At 42.4% G+C, this 20,828-nt stretch overlaps 1 protein-coding gene across 2 annotated transcripts in view; it reads right to left on the bottom strand.

Moving 5' to 3' along the window:
- Positions 1 to 20,828, bottom strand: part of cpne5a (copine Va) — a 97,614-nt gene that overhangs the window by 19,371 nt on the left and 57,415 nt on the right. For both annotated transcript variants that reach the window (XM_085443077.1, XM_085443078.1), the window contains 4 exons: positions 19,405 to 19,446; positions 19,119 to 19,194; positions 15,981 to 16,034; positions 15,368 to 15,429 (listed from right to left, as the gene is read on the bottom strand). In XM_085443077.1, the coding sequence (XP_085299203.1) occupies positions 15,368 to 15,429; positions 15,981 to 16,034; positions 19,119 to 19,194; positions 19,405 to 19,446 (234 nt within the window). The remainder of the gene's footprint in view (positions 1 to 15,367; positions 15,430 to 15,980; positions 16,035 to 19,118; positions 19,195 to 19,404; positions 19,447 to 20,828) is intronic.

Raw genomic sequence — 20,828 nt, 5'->3', positions numbered from 1 at the left:
GTGGTATGGGTTTCCAAAGCCGAACAGCTCCAGAAGGTGTAATGTTAGGTAGTCCACTACTTCTCTATATGCTGCATATTTAGAAACTTAAAAAACTGCATGGGACATGATTGTAAAGTATTGGGGTTATCAAGCAATAGCTGTACACTGTGAGAACGACATTCAGCCAGACTTTCAAAAGAGCAACAAGCTAAAAACAAATTAAAAAGCTAAGTGGGCGAATGTAAAACTGGAAAACAGCAAAGGGGACATAGACCCCATGAATATCCATGAATATACAGCATGTGGCAGTAGAAGAGGCTATCAAAAAGAGTAGCAGCACTAACACTGCTGGAAACTGTCATTACTGTTTCTAGCTGTGCCGATTCCCTGGACAAAACGTATATCTTTGTCATACATAAATTTAAAGAATTCAAAGTGAACTGTTCTGCCTCTGGTGACGGTAAACTCAAACTTCTGTATGATCACAACAAATCACCAGACTGCACAGCCTAGCAGACCAGAAATATCTGTAAGGGTTTAGCATCAGTACATCTTGTTTAGTTATCATGTGAAAGTGCTTTGATGAAGTTTATAGTCCATGACCACATTTTGCCATGACAGACAAACACATGCAGATACACATAAAGGGAACAACACTGCATCACAAAAATAACCTTGCAGAAGACTGAGTGTCACAGCTGAGAAACACCTCTCTTTCAAAAGTCAGCAAATAGCAAAGGCCAGTAAAAGAAGCAGACGAAAAGAAATTGTATGTTTCTGTGCAGTGCGATTTTGCAGTCTGACCACAAAGCTAACCTAAATCCAATAAAAAAAAAACCCAGTATCAATTTCTCAGGATATTTTGGGATGAAACTATTAAACCTTAATAAGATCTCAACACAATAGAAGCTCCCCACCAGCCTTTATATGACCAATCTCACTAGAGATTTAATTTAAAAAGAAACATTTCAATATGTGATGAAAAGAATATAAATCTTTCATTAGCCTCTCAAAGCAGCATGTGGCTTTTGGACTTTAATTACCTCTATTTGACTATATCTCTGCCACAACTGGAGGTTAATGAAAATTAATGAAAAACCAATTCACTGTGAAAACAGTCAGAGTGCAATGGTGGGTCTTGAAAAGAAATTGCTTTTTCCCCCCTCTGCTTCACATATCATCCAAAATGCACCGTGCTAGTTATCACCTGTTAGAAACGGAACAGCAAAGCAAACACACATGAAAGGAGAGAAATCAATAGCAGCAATCTAAAATATCAAATCTGATATCAGATCTTTTGTATACAGCCTGCTGCTCAGGCTCCTACTCACATTTCTCATCATCTGTCTGAATGACAGTGTTGGCACGCGTTCAAGTAGAATCTTTTGCATCAGTTGAAGAAAACTAATCTCTTTCACTAGGCAAGTACAGATGCCAAATCAAAACTAAGTGATCCACGGGACAAACACAGAGTGTTCTGTGCCTGAATCCACGAACTGCATTTTTTTGTTCTTGCGAACGAGAATACATAAAAAAAAAATGAAGCCAAAACTAAATCTTGCAAGTTTTTTCTAGTGATTAGAAGAAACTTGTTTCTCTAAGCATCTTTATTTTTCACATGCTACATAATTAAATAAAACAGCATAAAAGTGCACATAATGTAGCTGTCAAACTGTACTTCTCATTTCAAATGCTCCCAAACCCCCATTAGCAGTTTTCCAGTGTTTCTCAACACCCATTTAAAGGTTGAGGCTAAATAGGTGAAGTTAATTTTCATAATATGGCTAATGCAAAACATTTTGAGACACACATTTGACAAAATTATATAACTAAATATCATCTAACTCAGTGATGACAAGTATTTGCAGTTGTCTTAAGTTGTTTCCAGTCCTCCAAATTGGCAGTCTCTTCATGTGTATCATTTTTCAACGATACAGTTAATCTTTCCCATCATGGATAGGCAACATGGTCGTTGTTTTTCTTTCAGCACTAGTAAGCCTATTCTGATTTATTTTCTTCATCAGTCTGTTATGCAATCTGCTTCAAATCGACAGTCTGTTCAAAGCACCAGTTTTTATGCACCTTTTCTTATTTGATAAATTTTTCACAATTATGGTAATTTGACAGTCGGGTGGAAAAGTAAATAGATCCTATGGAGATTTGTTTTATGATGGGATATTTCGACATGCAAACCTCTCTTATACTGTGTCTATACATAAAGGATATCCAGGACTGTTCCTGTTGTGTCTGAAAGCAGCACAGCATGGGCAGCAGCGTGTGTCGCATGATTGACAACAGGACCAGAGCGTTTTGCAAAAACCCCAAAGAGCAGACATCAAAGTCTGTGTCAACATTGGGAAATCTGCAATGGGAAACTTTAAATATATGGGAGAGCAGAAAAGAAATTAGCCAGGGAAGATGATTTTACAGAAAGACTGCTACTGGAGAACTTCCACGGGGACTTCCCTTGAAGACGTGCAAAAAATTAAACCAACTGTATATGAAGATGAATGGTTAGCTATCAGGGAAATCGCTGGCATCTTTAAATTCTTATTTGTCACGTTTCAGACAAACTTCACCCCCAACCATAGCATGCAAGGCGCTTCTGAGAAGGAGCAGCACAGTATTAAAGTGTGAAAGGATCTCCATCAGCAGGCAAGAGATTACCCAACCTTCATGATTATCAGTGTGATAAGAATAGGATGCACTGCCACTGCCCAGAGAACAAACAGCAGCCTTCTGTCAGAAGCATGACCTAGAGCATGCTCATCATTTTCTCTCACTCAGGGGTGCTGTGCACTGAAAATCTGTCCCCAGGGTCAGACTGTCAACACCATGTTTTACTTCAGTGCTCACAACTTCTCACCAGATATTCTTCCTCTTCCCCAAAATGTAACTAAAGTGGAAGGATTAGGATTTTAACACACTGGAGGTGATCCAGTATCCATCAAAGATGCTGCCTGATGCACTGACAGGACTTCCAATGAGTGTTCCAAATATGGCAGCAGGAACAGTGTATCACTGCACGAGGAGACAGTTTTAAAGGGCAGAACAAGCCAAATTTAGATCAGGTGCAGTTTTTCATTGCATCTTGCACTGAACACAGCACAGCAAAGAAAAATACCTCCTCAATCATTCATTCAACAACAATATTAATAGATTTATTGTAATACTAGTCTCTGCCCTCAAAAGCTACGACTTCATCCTTTAACAGAAGTAACTTGCAGTTTAAGTTACTTCTGTTAAAGGAGATCTTCTGCAGTATCCATGCAAAAAATCTTCCACAGCAAGATGTTTATGGGATTTCTTGCAAAAACTCCCAGTTTCAATTATTTATTTCAGTGGGTTTCAAATATTGCCTTTCTACATCTTAACCAGGTCTTTCAGTGACACTCAGTTTTTACTTACAATGTCTTTAGGATTCAGGACACTTCACCTTTCAAACGTATGCCTTCACAGTAACTTGGAGCTTTCTTTGCTATAATGCTGAGCACATAGTTTAATCAAGCTGCAAGCTGCCCAGTCCCAAAGCAGCAATCCCAACTTATAACATTTTCATCACCATGCTCCACACTGGTTAAGAGATTCTGCTACTTGGTCTGTGCCAAACGTGTTTGCTGTCACTGTGACTGAACAGCTCAATCTTTGATTTGCCTGTCCAAAACAAATTATTCAAAGCAAGCTTGGGCTTTCCTTATGTGTCGCCAATTTTCTTTTTGAACAGCAAAGGCTTGTTCCTCACACTTTTCCCATATGTATCAAAATATCTCTGATTATAGTAGTAGTCTAAAAACTACCAGTTCTTGGAAACTGATCTTGTATCAAACTGTACTAAGGCTGTTTTATGGCCCAGTCACATAGGAAGTGACATGCACTGTGCTGTGCACTGAAACTCATTGTTTCTCTGTGACTTGCACAGAGCAATAATGGTTTCCCGCTGCTCTGAGCAAAGTGCAGCATAGGCATAAGGCCAGGGAGCATTCACATGCACCACAATGACATACATCTGTGCAACCTATAGAAATGCAGACAAGAAGCTGGCATATGTATTGTAGTAGGTGTGAAGGCCATGGGCAGCAGCAAAAAGTGACATACTATGAACTCAACACAAATTTTGAGTTATTGGATCAAACTAGTGGTTGGCGCAGAATTTGCTGCTTCCTATGTGAAAGGGCCTTAAAAATAGAATAGCGGCCTTCTTGCAACTAGGAAAAAAATGATGGTTAACCAGGGATTGCAATGACTTTTTTTTGCATTTGGTGACTGTTTGCAAGTAAGTACAGCAACCAACCAGTTGCCCAGAGGTTAAACATCCAATGTCATCATGCTCTGAGCAACGACTTTCAACTGCAAGGTGAGTGCACAGGTCGCCCATTTCCAATCGCGCTCTAACTGCAATCACTCTCAAAAATTTTGACAAAGGTTTGCAAATAATTGCCATCTGTGTCAATCAATCTGTGTCAGTCTGCAGCAGTGAGTGGAAATTGACACGAGCAGTGCACTCAGCCGGTTATGCAACTTGTTGTATTAAAGGTTTCCAGGTTGTATAGGTTGTATAGCAAGGTTCCCAGACACTAATGTGATTTTGCTTGGGTTACCACAACCTGATTTCATGTAATTGACAACTTTTTTTGCCATTTTATCGCTGTCTTGAGAGAAGCATCAGAATCGGTTTAAAGGTAGCAACTGCAGGCAAGTGGTTGCAGAACATTTCAAAAGCAACAAGATTGCAAGTTCACTGCACACAGTTGCAACAATTTTAGTCGTGCATCAGTCTCTAACCACCAAATGTATTTACCTTTCAATAGGTCTTAAAATCTGCACAATTCAGATGTAATACTAAAACAAAGTGCTTTATAATTTGTTGTTTATCAACTCTTTTTTTTTTTGCTGATGATAAATTCAATAAGTGAAATAATTAATAAACTTAAAAACAAAAATTTGCAATACCATAAATGTTTTAGTGATGGAAACTGTTAAGGAATACACGAGTTCATTTCTGGATCCATGCCATCCTACGCATTAAAAAGTAGTTTGGGTACAACATTATTCATTAACATGCTAAGTAAGAATTAATGTTGTGTTACACGTGTGTTGTGTCCACTAGAGGGCGCTAGTGAGTATGTTGTTCTGGTTGTGGTTTTGGAGAAGAAAAAAAGAAAAATAAAGAAAGGAGTCAACTCCGGTAATCCTCTGTTCCTACCTGCGTGTGTGTGTAATACTTGCTGAACTAACACCACACAACAAGTGGCGACGAGAGTAGTGGTGATTAAGTTATGGCTCTGCTCTCTTTGCAACCCCCGGCTGTGTTCCTGGATTGCCCGGGCGAACCGAAAATTCCATTTGCTGCGTGGAAAAAGTTGTTCGATAACTACTTGCTGGCGATCGGGGGTAATGACTTTGCTACGGAGAGGAAGAGGGCCCTGCTCATTCACTGCTTGGGAACGGAGGGACAACGAATCTACAGCGCCTTACCACTCGCTACGGATGATTACGAGGGATCCGTAAAGGCTTTGGAAACGTACTTTCATCCTAAAGTCAATGTTGTCGCCGAGAGATACTGTTTCAGGCAACGAGCCCAAGCTGTCGGTGAGTCTACAGATCACTACGTTGCAGCACTGCGTGAGCTCGTGAAACAATGTAAGTTCGGGGCTATGGAGAATGAAATGTTGCGGGATCAACTTGTAGAGAAGACAAATAATGCTCGTATACGTGAAAGACTGCTAATGGAGGAGGATTTGACGCTCGATCGAGCTTTGGAAATTGCTAGGCGTACAGAGGCTGCAATAGCTGATGCAAAGGCCATTGCTGTCGGTGAAACAAAGCCTGTTGCCGCTGTTCAAGTACAAAAGAAGATGCGCAAGCCAAAATACAAAGCAGCTAAAAAAACGGATACAGCTCCGACGTGCTACCGTTGTGGTTCAGCTGATCACAAAGCCAATGATAAATCCTGCCCCGCAAAAGACTGCAAATGTAATACGTGTGGGAAAATCGGACATTTTTCGAGAGTGTGTAAATCTTCTCATAAGCTTGTTAATGAAGTGACTGTTCCTGAAATGTGTGTTTTAACTGTTGACAATTGTGTCAGTGGTGATCCGGCTAAATTGATGTGCACTGTTGCAGTCACTGTACCAAATACTGCACAGGCATGCACTGTTAAGCTACTAGTAGACACAGGGTCTGGTGTTTCCATACTGCCTGAACATGTTTACAGCACAAATTTTGGCTCAGTTAAGTTAAGTAATCCAGCTGTTCAGCTTATTACATATTCAAAAGAGAAACTGGATGTATTAGGGTGTCTTAGAGCTGACATTACTTACAATGGCAAGAGTGCCTCCACAGATCTCTACATTGTGAGAACAGGAACACCCATACTGGGAATGGACTTGGTGACTGCCCTCCAGCTACACATAAAAGGGGGACAATTAGTTCTTGACAGTCCCAAGGTCTGTGCTGCACTCCAGCAAACCTCGGCTCTGCCCACTCAATGTAAACAGGAATGTGAGTCTCCAGTTGCATTCGGATGTGCAAAGGACTTTGTACATAAAGTGAAGGTGCGACCTGAAGTGAAGCCAATACAGCAGAAACTTCGACGCTTACCCCTGTCAGTCCGTGATGCTGTTTCCGCAGAACTCAAGAACCTTGAGGAACATGGCATCATAGAGAAAATTGATGCATCTGAATGGGTCTCCCCGATTGTAGTCACTAGAAGGAAGACTGGTGGCATACGCATGTGCGTTGATTTGAGAGAACCTAACAAAGCGGTGGTCGCTGACAGTCATCCCTTGCCACTGATAGAGGACATACTGTCTGAGCTGCGTGGGGCTGTCATGTTCTCCACCCTGGATCTAAAATCCGCCTACCATCAGCTGAAACTACATGAAGAGAGTAGAGGGCTCACTGCTTTCATTACACATGAAGGACTGTACCAGTACTGCAGAGTTCCCTATGGGTTGAGTTCAGCACCTGCAGCCTTCCAAAAGATGATGACACAAATCCTACGCGGCCAGAAAGGGGTGCAATGCTACCTTGATGATGTCATCATATATGGAACGTCAGAAGCTGAACATGAGGCCAACTTGCGTGCTGTGTTACACAGAATCAACAATGCAGGACTGAAACTCAATGTTGACAAATGTCAACTCCGTCAAACTACTCTGAGCTTTTTGGGTCAAAAGATCGGTCCAGAAGGTCTGCTGCCAGATGACTCTCATGTCACTGCCATCCTGCATGCTCCGCCCCCTACTGATCCTGCAACCCTGCGCTCATTTCTTGGCTTGAGTGCATGGTACAGCAAGTTTGTGCCAAATTACGCGACTGTTGTTGAACCTATGAGAGCTCTTCTGCGTAAGGACTGTTCATTCCACTGGAACGAAGCAGCTCAAGCAGCGTTTGATCAAGTCAAGCGGTTAATCGTGCACAGCCCTGCCCTGGTGATGTTCGACCCCAGTAAGCCAACCATAGTCTCAACAGATGCCTCAGACTACGGTGTAGGTGCTGTTTTGACTCAACTTGACGGTAATGATGCAGAACATACTGTTGCATTTGCATCTCGCAGCTTGTCTGATGCAGAGAGGAAATACTCAATCGTTGAGAAGGAAGCTCTAGCTTGCGTCTGGGCTGCTGAAAAATGGCGCACATGGCTCTGGGGCAGAAAATTCCTCCTACGAACAGATCACCAAGCACTGACAACACTGCTGACTACTAAGGGCAATAACAGAGCTGGTCTACGCATAGCCAGATGGTCAGCTCGCCTGTTGGAGTTTGATTATGAAGTGGAATATAGAACTGGGTCACTGAACCATGTTGCTGATTGTCTTTCTAGGCTTCCACTTTCCAAGACAGACATGGCATGTGCAGTGTGGAGTCAGTTGCAGCCATCCTCACTGATCTGAGTGCTGTGTCTGAGGATGACTTCCAGTCAGGGTGCAAAGACTGTCCAGTGTTCACAAAGCTCCGTGTGCAGATACAGAAAGGCTGGCCTGCTAGGAAGACGTCACTGGATCCTGACTTACAGCCGTACTTCCCAATCCGCCATGAACTCGCGGTCTTGAACGAGTGCATCATCAGAGGTACACATCGATTGCTAGTGCCTGAGTCGTTGCAGAAAAAACTCACTGATATAGCTCATGAAACTCACCAAGGCATCGTCCGTACCAAACAACGCCTGAGGGAAATGTACTGGTGGCCCAAAATGGATTGTCATATAGAGACACTGATAAAGAACTGTGCAACGTGCAGACAGAATGACAAGTCCGCTGTCACCCATGATGCTCCACTCCAACCCATTCCTTTACCAGCTGCTGCTTGGGAAAAGGTGTCTGTGGACATCATAGGCCCTTTTGAAATAGCCCCTTCTGACTGTAGATTTGCCATCACATTGGTAGACTACTTTAGCAAGTGGCCTGAAGTAGCTTTTGCTCCCCGAGCTGATGCAGCTACTATCATTCAATTCCTTTCTGTAGTTTTCTCTCGTGAAGGGAATCCAAAGACACTGATAAGTGACAATGGCTCTCAATTTCTCTCTGCTGAGTTCACTGACTTCCTGAAAAGCAGGGGAATCCAACACCTGAGATCCTCAGTGTATTACCCAAGAGCTAATGGGGAAGTTGAGAGATTCAATAGATGCATTAAAGACTGCCTACAGACTGCCTCGATTCAAGGACAACCCTGGAAATCGTTCCTGAGAACTTACCTGATGGACTACAGAGCAACCCCTCATTCAACAACTGGAGTTTCCCCTTCAGAACTGCTCCATGGACGACGAATGAGAACAAAGTTACAGGTAATGGATATGCCTGTTCCTCAGACAGAGAGGCATACCATGTGCGAAAGAGTTAAGAATAAGCAAATGAAAATGAAAGAATACACTGATGCTCGCAGACACGCCAAACCATCCAACTTTCAGCCTGGTGACAAGGTACGGGTTAGGAAGCCGTGGAAGGTAAAGAAAGGCGAGTTAAAGTTTTCCAAACCAAGGACTGTCATGACAAGGAAAGGACCAAACACTTATTTGCTGGATGATGGACGGACCTGGAACGCCTCACACTTATCGGCTCTGTCAGAGCTGAACGCAGGTACTGATTCTGACACAACAATGGACTGTCATAAACCAGGAACTGATCTAGCATCTAACTCTGAGTCTGATAGTAGGCTTAGGCCCACCAGGATGAGGAACCCACCTTGCTGGACCCAAGACTTTGTCATGGGAAAGTGAATGTTACTGAGTAATGTGAAATATGTTAAAAGTGTATTAGGTGACATACATCAGAATGATGAAGTCAGGTTCACATAAGAAGTCCTTGTTCAAAGGGGGAGATGTTGTGTCCACACATACTATTGCATTTGTTCTGTAGATGCATTTACCAGAAGCGCTAGAGGGCGCTAGTGAGTATGTTGTTCTGGTTGTGGTTTTGGAGAAGAAAAAAAGAAAAATAAAGAAAGGAGTCAACTCCGGTAATCCTCTGTTCCTACCTGCGTGTGTGTGTAATACTTGCTGAACTAACACCACACAACAACGTGGGATATTGACTTCAATTTATCATTCTCAAATTATTTTTGACAGCTGAGTCTAATGACATCCAGAATACATCTACATACTTTACATCTGCTCTCTACCTCTCAGATGATTTGGCACATAAACAACTTGCTGACAACTTGCAGAGCTTTATTCCAAACAGAAACAAAAAGGGGACAAAAGCCTTGACTTAACATTAGCTCTGACTTAGAGAAGAAGATATGAAACCGAAATACTGAAACTTTCTGCAGCCTGTATTTAAGTGTCGTATTTTAAGTAGTTTGTTCTAGACAAATCTTCCAGGAGAATTTAAATACACAAGCACCGCCATTGTTAACAGTATTTCTCAAAGAAATCACTGGGGAGACAACAGAAGGGACAGAGGCAAGTCTTTCATGATGATGTAAAAAACCTCAGGAGAAAAAATAAGTGCACGCACAGATGCTGCAGAGATTTTCCTGCAGAGATCCCACATTTTTTTCAAAGCTGCCACATCTTTTTAAAGCAGAAGCCTTTGTCATCAGCCTTTTTCACAGGCACGATGGGCTTCTAACGTCTCTAAATGGGTTGTAACAAAAAGATGAAGTACCACTCCACATATTGCCTGGGTCACATTAATTAATGGGATCATCTCTTTAACTTCTGTCTGAAAGAGTTTTATGTGAAAATTACCACAGGATGACTCAAAAGCTGTTTCAAGCTTCAAAATAAAACTCAATGTTTTAAAAACGTAATGAAAGCAGCTTGTGTAAAAAGAGATTTAGGTGGATGCAATGCATAGTAGCACCAGTAAGATTTGCACAGATTTCAAATCATTCAATAAATCCTCTGTAACAGAAACAAACATGTTCGTGTTCTTGGGTCCAAACACCAGATTTCTTACACACAGCAAATCAGAGTAAGGTTCCAACTAAAATAAATGCACCAATGGGACTTAAAAGGTCTGTGGGTCATCTACTAGCATTGTGCTAATTTATAAACAAAGATGCAGCCAGTTCTTGCTAATGACAGGCATTCTACCAAGAGCAGCACAAATTAGCAGGTCACAAAACATCAGATCTGATGACAGAGCAATGTGCCAAGCAAAATAAGTCAGTGTACGCACAAGTGTTGTGGAAACATTGTGGCAGTTCAGATCAATTACCTGCAGCTGGGAAACGCAGAGTTTTGATATATGGGCAGGTTCTGTACGAAATTGCTGTAGAGTGTGGATAAATGTGTGTGGTGTCTGGATAATTCTGAGTGCAAGATTCAGAATGATCGGCTCCATCACCGAGCGGGGGTGGGGGGGTCGTGGTTTGGTCCCGCCTTCGCCATTGTGGTTGATGTGGAGGTTGGGACGGGCTTAGGGCGTCTGGAGAATCCCTAGGGACGTTATCCCTGGAGGGCTTAACCCAGGGGTTGTGGTCATAACCTGGTTAGTGGCTCTGGTTGCTCTTAGAGGGTGTTCTCCTTGTGGCTGCGTGCAGCAGGCCTGGGGGAGGGTCTGTGCTGGCGGACGTAGATTACTGGCCTGGTAGCCTGGCTGCCCCTGAGTGGATCCGGGGCAGGCGTGGGGGCTTGGGGTTTGGGAGTGCTTCGCCTCCGTGCTAGGGCTCTGGCTGGGCCTTGGGGGCTTCGGTCCTTGTTGGTGTGTCGCCAAGGTTGTGGGTGGGTGCATGGGGGCTCAGCCCTGGCGCAGGGGGCCTCTGGCGCATCGGCCTAACTAGGGGGCTCTTCAACTGACAGGGAGTTTGTTCCATCCTTGCAGGAGTCCACTCTGCAGGTGGGGGAGAGTCACAGGAGAGGTGGAGAATAAACTTAACCTGGGTGTCTACTGTCTTGTCCAGTCTGGGAGATGATTGAATGTTAGGGTGGGTACAGTTTCCTCTGCGGTGGGGTCGGGTGGGCTGCCCCGGGTCCTGTGGGGCTGGGCGGTCCTGCTGCCATAGGCCCTGGTCTGGATGGGCCTGGGCCCCCTTGCCTTGGTGGGTGCCGAAGGACGAGGGTGCCTACTGGGGTCAGCGGGGGAGCTGGCCCCAGGGAGGGGCATCTTGCTCCTCCCTTCTTTTCCTCCCCATCCCCGGCTGCCTCCCTCCAACACACCCACCCACACAAGTAGGGCCTTGGGGTGCGGGTGTGTCACCAGGGTGCAGGGGAGGCACACCCCCCCCCCCTGTCCCCTTCTGGCCACCCGTGCCTCAATTTTATTCCACAACTTAGACATCCACATTACTCACACTCGGTCTGTGTATTCAACCCCACCTCTGGCGCCGGTGCCCACCTCTCAATTTTAAATCCATGTAGACACTGAGGGTTCTTGGGAGGGGCCGTGCTAGCACCTGCTGCTCTCTGGCAGCAGCACCATTCTCTCCCGTGTTTTAAGTGCACCTTAGAACAACACGCAGCAACACTACATATGAGCAAGAGGAGGGAGGTTTGGAGCCTTCACACACCCCTGTTCTCTGCTGGCTATCGGGGCGGGGGAGGCTGGAAGGAGGTGTTGGCCGTTGGAGGCTGGAAGGAGGTGTTGGAGGTGTAACGTGGAAGCACAAAGGGAAATCACAAGGAACTACCTAAAAATAGACATTTTAAACCCTTATATGGAAGGTCTTTGGAGTGGTGTCTTTTTCTCTATATTTAGGAACCGTAGCAGTCTGACAGAAAGCGTCTCTTTAGTTTGAAAATGGCTTGGGGTTGATAAAGCAGTTTCTAGTATTCCTAACCACTCAAAGTGCTTTTTACACAAGCCACATTCTCCCATTTACAAGCACACACACTCTTAAAGCACTTTTATTCTACTGTATTCAAGTTAAGCACTTTATCTAGCACACACACACACACACACACACACACTGATAGATGCATCAGAGCAATTAAGATTCAGCTTCTTGCTCAAGGGCATTTCCACATGCAGACCAGAGACACTGATGATCAAACTGCTGTCCATATTCACAAGTTCCTGTATATGAAGACAAAATCCAAGGAAAATGGTACACTAAATTCTTTACAGACCATTTTTTAATCTTACTTCAAGACATAAGCATGTTTACTACTAATTATTCAACGCACACTTATAAATAAATGCACACAATTTTAAACAGGTCAGTGCAGTCTCTCTCACAGCTTGGTTTGAGGCCCCTTTTTTTCTAAATGTCAGTTTAGAAAAAAGGCAGTAGGACAGTGCATGTTCCCCAAGTATCAGCTCTCATATGTAGGTTGCTGTGAACTTGGATAACTGCTTATCTGGTTTGGTGAATCCAAAATGATGATAGGTTGCCCCATCATAAAAATGAGAGAAAAAAAACCCCAGAAGAACTAAAATCTGAGAGCAAATACAGCACAACATAGTTTGATCTATCGTATCAGTACTTCTAACCTCATTGTTTTCCCATTTCCCCTCTTCCTCCATTTTTCTTCGGTTTCTCAAGGACAAATTAGATCAGAGTCGAACAAGTAGAAAAAGGTGAAAACACTGCTGTTTTGACAGTGAGTGAATGTGTGCTGTGTGTGAGGGTACAGTGTGTGTGTCCGTTTGTGGGAGCTGGAGAGAGACCAACGGGACAGATCTGGGACACTCAGCCACCAGCAGCAAAGCAGCAGAAAACTAAAACCAGGGCAGCCACTGATCCACTGAGAAACATTTCCATATGTGACAGGATGTTCGCCCTTAATTAAGCCCTCAGATCTTCTCCATATTCTATCATAATCATTCATATTCATTTACTACGGAGTTGTGGCTGTGGACACAATCGTTTCCTTCGGGGCCACACTTTGAGCTGTTATGTGAAAAATCAGAAGCACCTCAGTAACCACACTCAATAACACTGAGGAAAACATGGATGAGTGCTTGTTATGCCATGGGCAGCAACAACAGGAAACAAAGTAAAAAGGGGGAGCCAGTGTAATGCATTTTAAAACTACTGTGTTAAATCTCACAGCCCTGACTCATTTCCGTGTATTAGTCACAGCGATGGCTGTCACTGTATAAAGTTTTAACACTCACTATTGACTGTTGTTCTACCAGATTTATGCATGGCGAAAATAAATTTGAATTTAAATTCTTTTATGACCTCTTTTCTTTTATTCTTCCTCCATTTGACAGCAAATATCTGAGAGCAAACATCAGAAAAGTCCAAGCAAACCCAGGTGCTCTGCACACACTACATCACTCTAGACCACTATCCCACTGTCATACCCCTGATTCAGTGGTTACACAATACAAGCAAACAGAGGCTGAGGCTCAGCATATCACTATTTACAGTCAGCAGCACCACTATCTATGACCATGAACACAGAACAGCTGTTTTTCTTGAGCAGATGACTCACTCAAACAGCCAGAGTGCTGGGTCTCCTATAGTTATTGCACAGATGCTAAAGGGTAGCATTAAGCGTTCGTGCTGTGTTTGGCGGGCTGGAGGACATGTTGGTATGCTAACAGTGAGAAATGTGATGCATGGATGGGAAAGACTGGGATGGATGTTAAGTGTTCATATACTGGATTGAGTGGTAAATGATCATATGATAATAATGATTACGTGCTGTGTTATACTGACAATATAGCATCAGTGCTAGCATAAAAATAGCATAAAAATCCTGAAACTGAGCCTACAAATGTCAATACAAGCATCTGCAATATCGTATTGCTGTTTTATTCCCATGAAATGACACCCAAACACAACCATTAATGCATAGTTAAAGCGTGTTTGTGTATTGAAATCTGTAATTCCATGGCTTTCTAGGTCAGTGGTTACCTGAATGATATTTAAACACTGCAGATTTCACCACCATGCAAGAACAGCTGTGCATGGATGTCACAGTAATATGATACTATGATTATGATTATTATTAGCGCAGTCAGCATTAATCTCATTAAAATGAGGTTAATACGGTGGCCCTGAGAGGCCAAACGGATTTCAACTTCAGAAAACACCTGCAAAAAGAAAAATGCTGCAAAAAGAAAAATGCTTCTTTTTGCAGCATTTTTCTTTTTGCAGCATATTTCTTTTTGCAAGTGTTTTCTGAAGTTGCAGTTCGTTTGGCCTCTCAGGGCCACCGTAGGCTAATGCCATAACTGCATTAACGCGGCAAATCTCTGCCCGTTAACAAGCTAACCGTGCTAACGTGTTGATGCCGTGCAGCCCCACGCACGGGGCGATCACGGGTAACTCGCTAACGGAGATTTGCCACGTTAATGCAATTATGGCGTTAACCTGATTTTAATGAGATTTACGTTGACAGCGCTAATTATTATATTAACTGCTATATACCTTAGCTAATATTATTTTATCAGTGTGCTTAACACTTAAATGTGTAATAAACTGCAAAACAAGATTTGTTTTTAAACTTGAAATCTCCATCAAATTAAATTTTGGACACATAAAATATTCTGACAGGAATCATTAGAGTCTTATGTGCTAAAAGTTCAATTGCCTGTCTAGGAATAAAAAAAGAATCCAAATGATGAATACATTTTCCAAAGCCCCTCTTCACAGCAGTCATTTTGACATGACAAAGTGGGACAGCACAGGTGTCTCTAATGATGTTAATGAAGGTTTTGTTCTATCTGCATGTAAGCCGTAATCAATGTAATTAGTCACACCTGTGTTTAAGAACTAAAAGGTCCAGTCGACAGATGAACTACTGGAAACAATATGTTACTTGTACATGTGTTAAACTCATACTAATAGGGAGTCTGCACAGCCATCATTGTGCACAATTAAATTCAAACAGTGAACTTCCAGTATGCAAATCAAATTTTTGAGTGCAGATTTGCAGTAAATGAAACTATGTGGTCATAGTTTCTGTGAGCCACTCGTAGAGGTGAAACACAAACAGCGTGAGTACATAAACAAAGTAATGTAACTTGCACACAAATGCATGACTCACCCTCCTCTGATGTAATCCAGGAAGGTGTGCTCTGACTCTACACTGAATGACAACAAGGATACCTGAGAGGGAAAAAAAGGCCCCAAAAGATTAACTCGTCCTTTTTAATTAAACAAAATTTGCCAATCTACACATTAACACTGACCTCTCAAAATGACCTATCCATGCAAAATGATTGCGTTGCCGAAGCAGCGCCTTAGAATTACAATCACTGAGCGTCAGTGTGCCTGTGGACTGATGGATGATCAGCTTGATGGATAGCTAGGCACAAATTTTAATTACAGAGTCACAGTATACGCTAAGAGCTGTAGCAAAGCCGCGGCTCATTTATGAACTTCTGTCACTATTCTTCAGGGAAAGGACACAGACACAAGTCTCTTTTATTTAGCTTTACAGACTTGAATAATCATCCCGTTTGAGGTCATGGGAATGTTTTCCCGTCTACTTAAATTCACTGTCTGGATCATAAGCTCAGGGAATGGGAATAGAAGAAAAACATTTAACAGAGTTCATGCAATCCACTTAGTGAAAACTTCCTGCTGAATACAAAAGAGAAGGCAGGCAGGGGTGTGCATGCACAAGGAGATTTGCTCTTACAGTATCTCAGACTCACCGTCCCAGAGTTGATGTATCTCTTCTTCTTTATTTTCTTCTTGGCATTCACCACCTGGTATGAAGGCAGAATGGGAACGAAGGATAATGATAATGTAAACTTGCAGCACAATTCTTTTTATCCACCCTTGGGCAAGTAATAAAAACATCTTTGTCCTCCTACTCTATGTCTGTAAGGGTAATGGAGCATAGGGAGTGAATCCAATAACTGTAGCAGGTGAGAATGAGATACCATTGATCATGCCTTCCAGCTAAGTGCAGATAATTCAGAGGGATTTTTATAAGCATAAGCAGTCTACTGTAAATTTCACATGCATGCTGCCAGCTGTGGTGCTTATAACCACATACAGAGTGAGTGCAAGTGCACAGTTATGTGCAGTGGGGGTAGATGCATACAGCCAGGTCCAAGCTTTTGGATAGTGACACGATTTTTGTGCTTTTGCTTCTATGTACCACCACAGTGGAAGAAAGGAAATGAAGCTCAAAATATTGCTTCAAATTCAAATTTTCTGCACAGTCCCTCCATTCCCATGCCATCAAAAGTAATTGTACAATTAACTGGTAAATTAAACTGATAAAAGGTATGCAGTTGATTCCAAAATTTGCATTTGGTAATTAGCCTGAGAAAACAAAGGCGAGCCATCAGAGAGAGCAGAAAATATAGGAGTGGCCAAGACAACAATCTGGCTAATTCTTAAAAGGAAGGAAAGCGCTGGTGAGTTCAAGCCTGGACGGCCATGAAAAGTAGCTTAAACTGAATGATCTCAGAATTCCTTTCACAACCTCTAGCCAAATCAAGAGCACCTCAACAGGGGTAGGCGTGTCAGAGCCTGCAATCACGACAAGTCTTCATTCATGTAACTACAAAGGGTTTAGCTCAAGCTGCAAACCACATGTGGCACTCAAGAACAGAAAGAGCAGATTACACTTTGCTAGGAAATGTCTTAGAAAATCTTGCCCAGCTCTGGAACAAGAAGTCTCTGGAGACAGATGAAACCAAAATTAACTAAGAGTGCCGAAAAGGAAAGAAGCAGCTTGTGATCTAAAGGAAAACACATCATCTGTCAAACATGGTGGAGGCGGTGTTTTAGCACGGGGATGCATGACTGCCAGTGGAAGTGGGTCACTAGTGTTTATTGATGATGTGACTGCTGATAAAAGCAGCAGAGACGACAGAGCTGCACTTTCTGCTCAGTTTCAGCCAAATGAAGAAAAACTGACAAGACAGCGCTTCACAGTGCACATGGACAATGACCCGAAACATGCAGTGAAAACAGCTTAAGAGCTTTTTGGCAAAGACATTAAATATTTTTAGATGACCTAGTCTTTCACCTGATTCCATCCCAAGTGAGCATGTTTTTCACTTACTGAACACAAAACTAGCCAAAAAGAAAAAAGGCAGAGCTCCCTTAATAAGCAGTGACTGAGCGAGGCTGACAGCACTTCAAGCGAGAAAACCTTGCACTTTTTGATATGCATAGGCTGTAGCCTTCGGTATGTTTAAATAGCTGACATTTTGTATTAAATTACTTTGTCCAGCTACATATGCTGTGAAAATAGAGGGACTAATAAAAAAGTCTGTAATTCCTAAACAGTTGGCTTGCTTTTCTGGTTACCCGGTGTATGGTTAGAGGTTATACGCTGCACTTCAATTAGATATTGGCTGCTTCATTTCAAATCCTGTGTGGTGGTTTACAAGGGCATGAGTGCAACACTGTGCAAACACCTATAGACTTCACTAAAAACAAAAAATTGGGAAATACTTGAGTGATATCCAAGGCAAGCAGAGTGATTACAGTCTTCAGTGCATTAAATAAAAGTTACATTTAAGCTTGCAGCCAAAAACTTGTATGCAACAGTGAGCAAAGTCAAATATCTGCACTGCTCATTCTAAAGGTCTGCACACAAACACAAAGCATGAGCCTGGAGGAAGCTGTGCAGGATAATAAAGTAAAAGGTATCCCATTCTACCCTCCTTTCGTCTCTCTTCTCTACTCTTCCTTTCTGGTTCTGTACTTTCTAAAAGCGCCCCCTGAACTCGTCTTCCAAAAATTATGCCTCACAGCGTTGTGACCATCACTCAGCCGCCAAAACTTCACATGACATCACAAAGGAATCACATTCAGTTACAGCGTCCTGTACTGACATTAGCCTGCTGTCGTCGTATGTTTACAAGCTTTCTGCACGTCACGTTGAATATACAAAAATATGCAAAGAGCTGAAAAATGTGGCATGTGACATACTGAATTTCTTTATTTCTCCATAATGAGAAGGTGGTGTTATGTCATTTTTGTCCACATCACAAAAGTCTCTGACCTTACCTGCGTTTTATATATAGAAAGGTTTGGTGAAGGGTAATGGATGCACATCCTTATGCCGTGTCAGCAGTGTAAAAGGACACCGTCTTTCCTAACCTAACTCACCAGCTTTTCCCTTACTCTCTACCTTTACTGGCCTTATTCTTTTCTTAGAGTGCTTCTATGACTGATTCAGAGGCTAATGTAATATGGCAACTGTTTTAATGAGCAGGGACCTATTCAGACTTTCTGAGTGCGATCCAAAGGAAGGAATAAGTAACATAGTTCTGTCGCATTTCCATTTGTATTCCCACCGCAGCAGCACTCTTCTCCAGTCGATCTATGGCACCACTTAACCTCTGAGAGGCTTAATAGCGGGTAGGGTGAGGACAAACAGGGGAGGCTAGTTGTTAATCTTGAACAGCCACAACTTTGCTCAAACAAGTGAGACCTGTAGAACTTCCTGTCATGAAAGAAGACCTTGCTGAGTATAAAGGGCACGCTGATTTGTTCTCAGACCGAGGCAGGTTTCTCACACTAGCATGCACAAAGGAAGCTGAGGTTTCTTTTTGTGCCATCAGAATCGTTTTTTGGCACAGGTGCTTCCAAGGTTCATTCATTAATAATTCGCACATAGCTTTGGCCGGTCACATTCAGCTCGATGTGCTGAATTTCACTTGAAACTGCGTCTGCCATAGTGGCTTCAGAAAGTGATTTGCATTCTACTTGGAAGCAGCTTAAAGCAAACGAGCTCCCTACAGCAGTCAACATTTGCAGCTTTTACATAAAGGTCCGCTGCTCTGAAGGTGATGATGGTATTGGTCGATTTTATCTCCGCTCACCTCATACACATTCAGCTGGTTCTGACCCCGACACAGCTCTTTGAAACTTGTGGTGAATTCACCGATGAAATCATGGCTGGTGGAAAGGAGACAAAAAGCGTCATCACAGCCTTGACTGGTGGAAGATAAAAGCACATAACCATTAATGTGTACTGAAAAGAAAGTAACTATAATTTAGTAGTCAGTAAGGACAGTAAAATAGCGTTGTCTATTAGGGATGAAAATTTTTTTTTGATAAATTTCTCTTGTGCATGTGTGTGCACACGCTCCTCTGTGTATCAGTTACCTCCCATCTCTGTCCCAGTCATACACCTCCACCTTGATTGTCCTAGGAAGCACATCAAAGAGCAGAAAATGTGTTTGTTTCCTTGTGTGAACATATTAATGCCTTGCGTGAGCTACAAACTTAATATTCTTGAGGAGAAATGTTACAAAGAGCATTTTGAAAGTGACAAACCAAGTTACTTAAGCTCATTAATTGTTAGTGAAAGCTGAATTAAAGCCATCAAAGAGAGCATGCTCTGTGTTCTGCATGCAAAAGACACAAACATCTTTCTAGAGATCTAATGGTGACAACATTTGTTTTCTCTTTGAAGCTATACTGCGTGGCAGCCTGAGTCATGTTAGGTTTTCAAAATTTATTAGCTGATTATTAAGCACCAGTCTCAGTAATTGCCAACATTTAAGCAAGACTGACAATAATACAAATTCACAGAGCTTATTGGGTTTCTGTCTGCTTAATTTATGTATAAAAAAAATATGGTGCGGATTAGTAAACTAGCATTAAATATTTAAATGAATTGTTTTTGTGTATCTCACAGAGTAAAGAGCTGGGCGACAACACCAACAGTTTAGGTAAAGCATTTTCTCCCCACATGCCTAAGACAGAAAAGTAACCTCTTGGGAAATAGCATATTTTGCAAGTTCCCAAAATAAGTCGGTAGGAGAAAAAAACAAATGAGCAAGCCTGAGAGAATATAGGCAGAATGAGGAAGATGCCTCCTCTTTTCTTCTCAGACTGATGGAAACTAGACTAGTGGCTTGCCACCCCCATCTTCCCATCAGCTGCTGCTGTCAGTCACTTGTCAGAGGATCCAAGAGGCAGATAAGTATCGGAGGGCTACTCTGTTATCCTGACCTGAACTAATTGTGTCTGCACTATTTTTCCCAGCTAACAAATGTCCAAATTGTGTAACGCACAAAGAAAGGAGACTTCCTCTAATGGTCTGTGATGAACTCATCACTTGTTTCCCTCTAAACCAACCAGACATTCAGAGTCAGAGTTAGAAAACTTTGCAATCTTGACTAGTATGAAAAAACAAATGATTCTTGACACTCAGGGCCACTTGTGACAGATGATTTGCCTGTGATGAGTCAGCATCATTATAATCAGCAGAGTTGGGGGCAGCTCGATCCTCGAATCAATTTCATTTTAGTTTCTGAAACCAGCGTTGTGTTGGAGTGGAAATGGGAGAGATTTCACTTTCTGATCGCTATCGAAGACAAATGATTACAAGAGATTTATCAGATTCTCATGAGGGTGAAAAATGTGACTGCAGAGAGATAGTCAATACATCATTATTAATATATTGTAAATTTTGCTGTATATTTGCAGGAGAAAAGGGAACAAGAATGAAAGACGGTAGTGCAGAAAATACAGCACAGACCAGCTTGTCTGTGCATTTTACTGGAGTCCAAAAGAAAAGCCTG

The sequence above is a fragment of the Copadichromis virginalis genome, linkage group LG20, assembly GCF_057382275.1.
Source record: "Copadichromis virginalis isolate Kocher_CV1m ecotype Utaka linkage group LG20, C_Virginalis_male_GT1.1, whole genome shotgun sequence".
Classification (NCBI taxonomy): domain Eukaryota; kingdom Metazoa; phylum Chordata; class Actinopteri; order Cichliformes; family Cichlidae; genus Copadichromis; species Copadichromis virginalis.
Note: the sequence above shows the minus strand (reverse complement) of the source record. Positions and strands in the feature narration are given on the sequence as shown.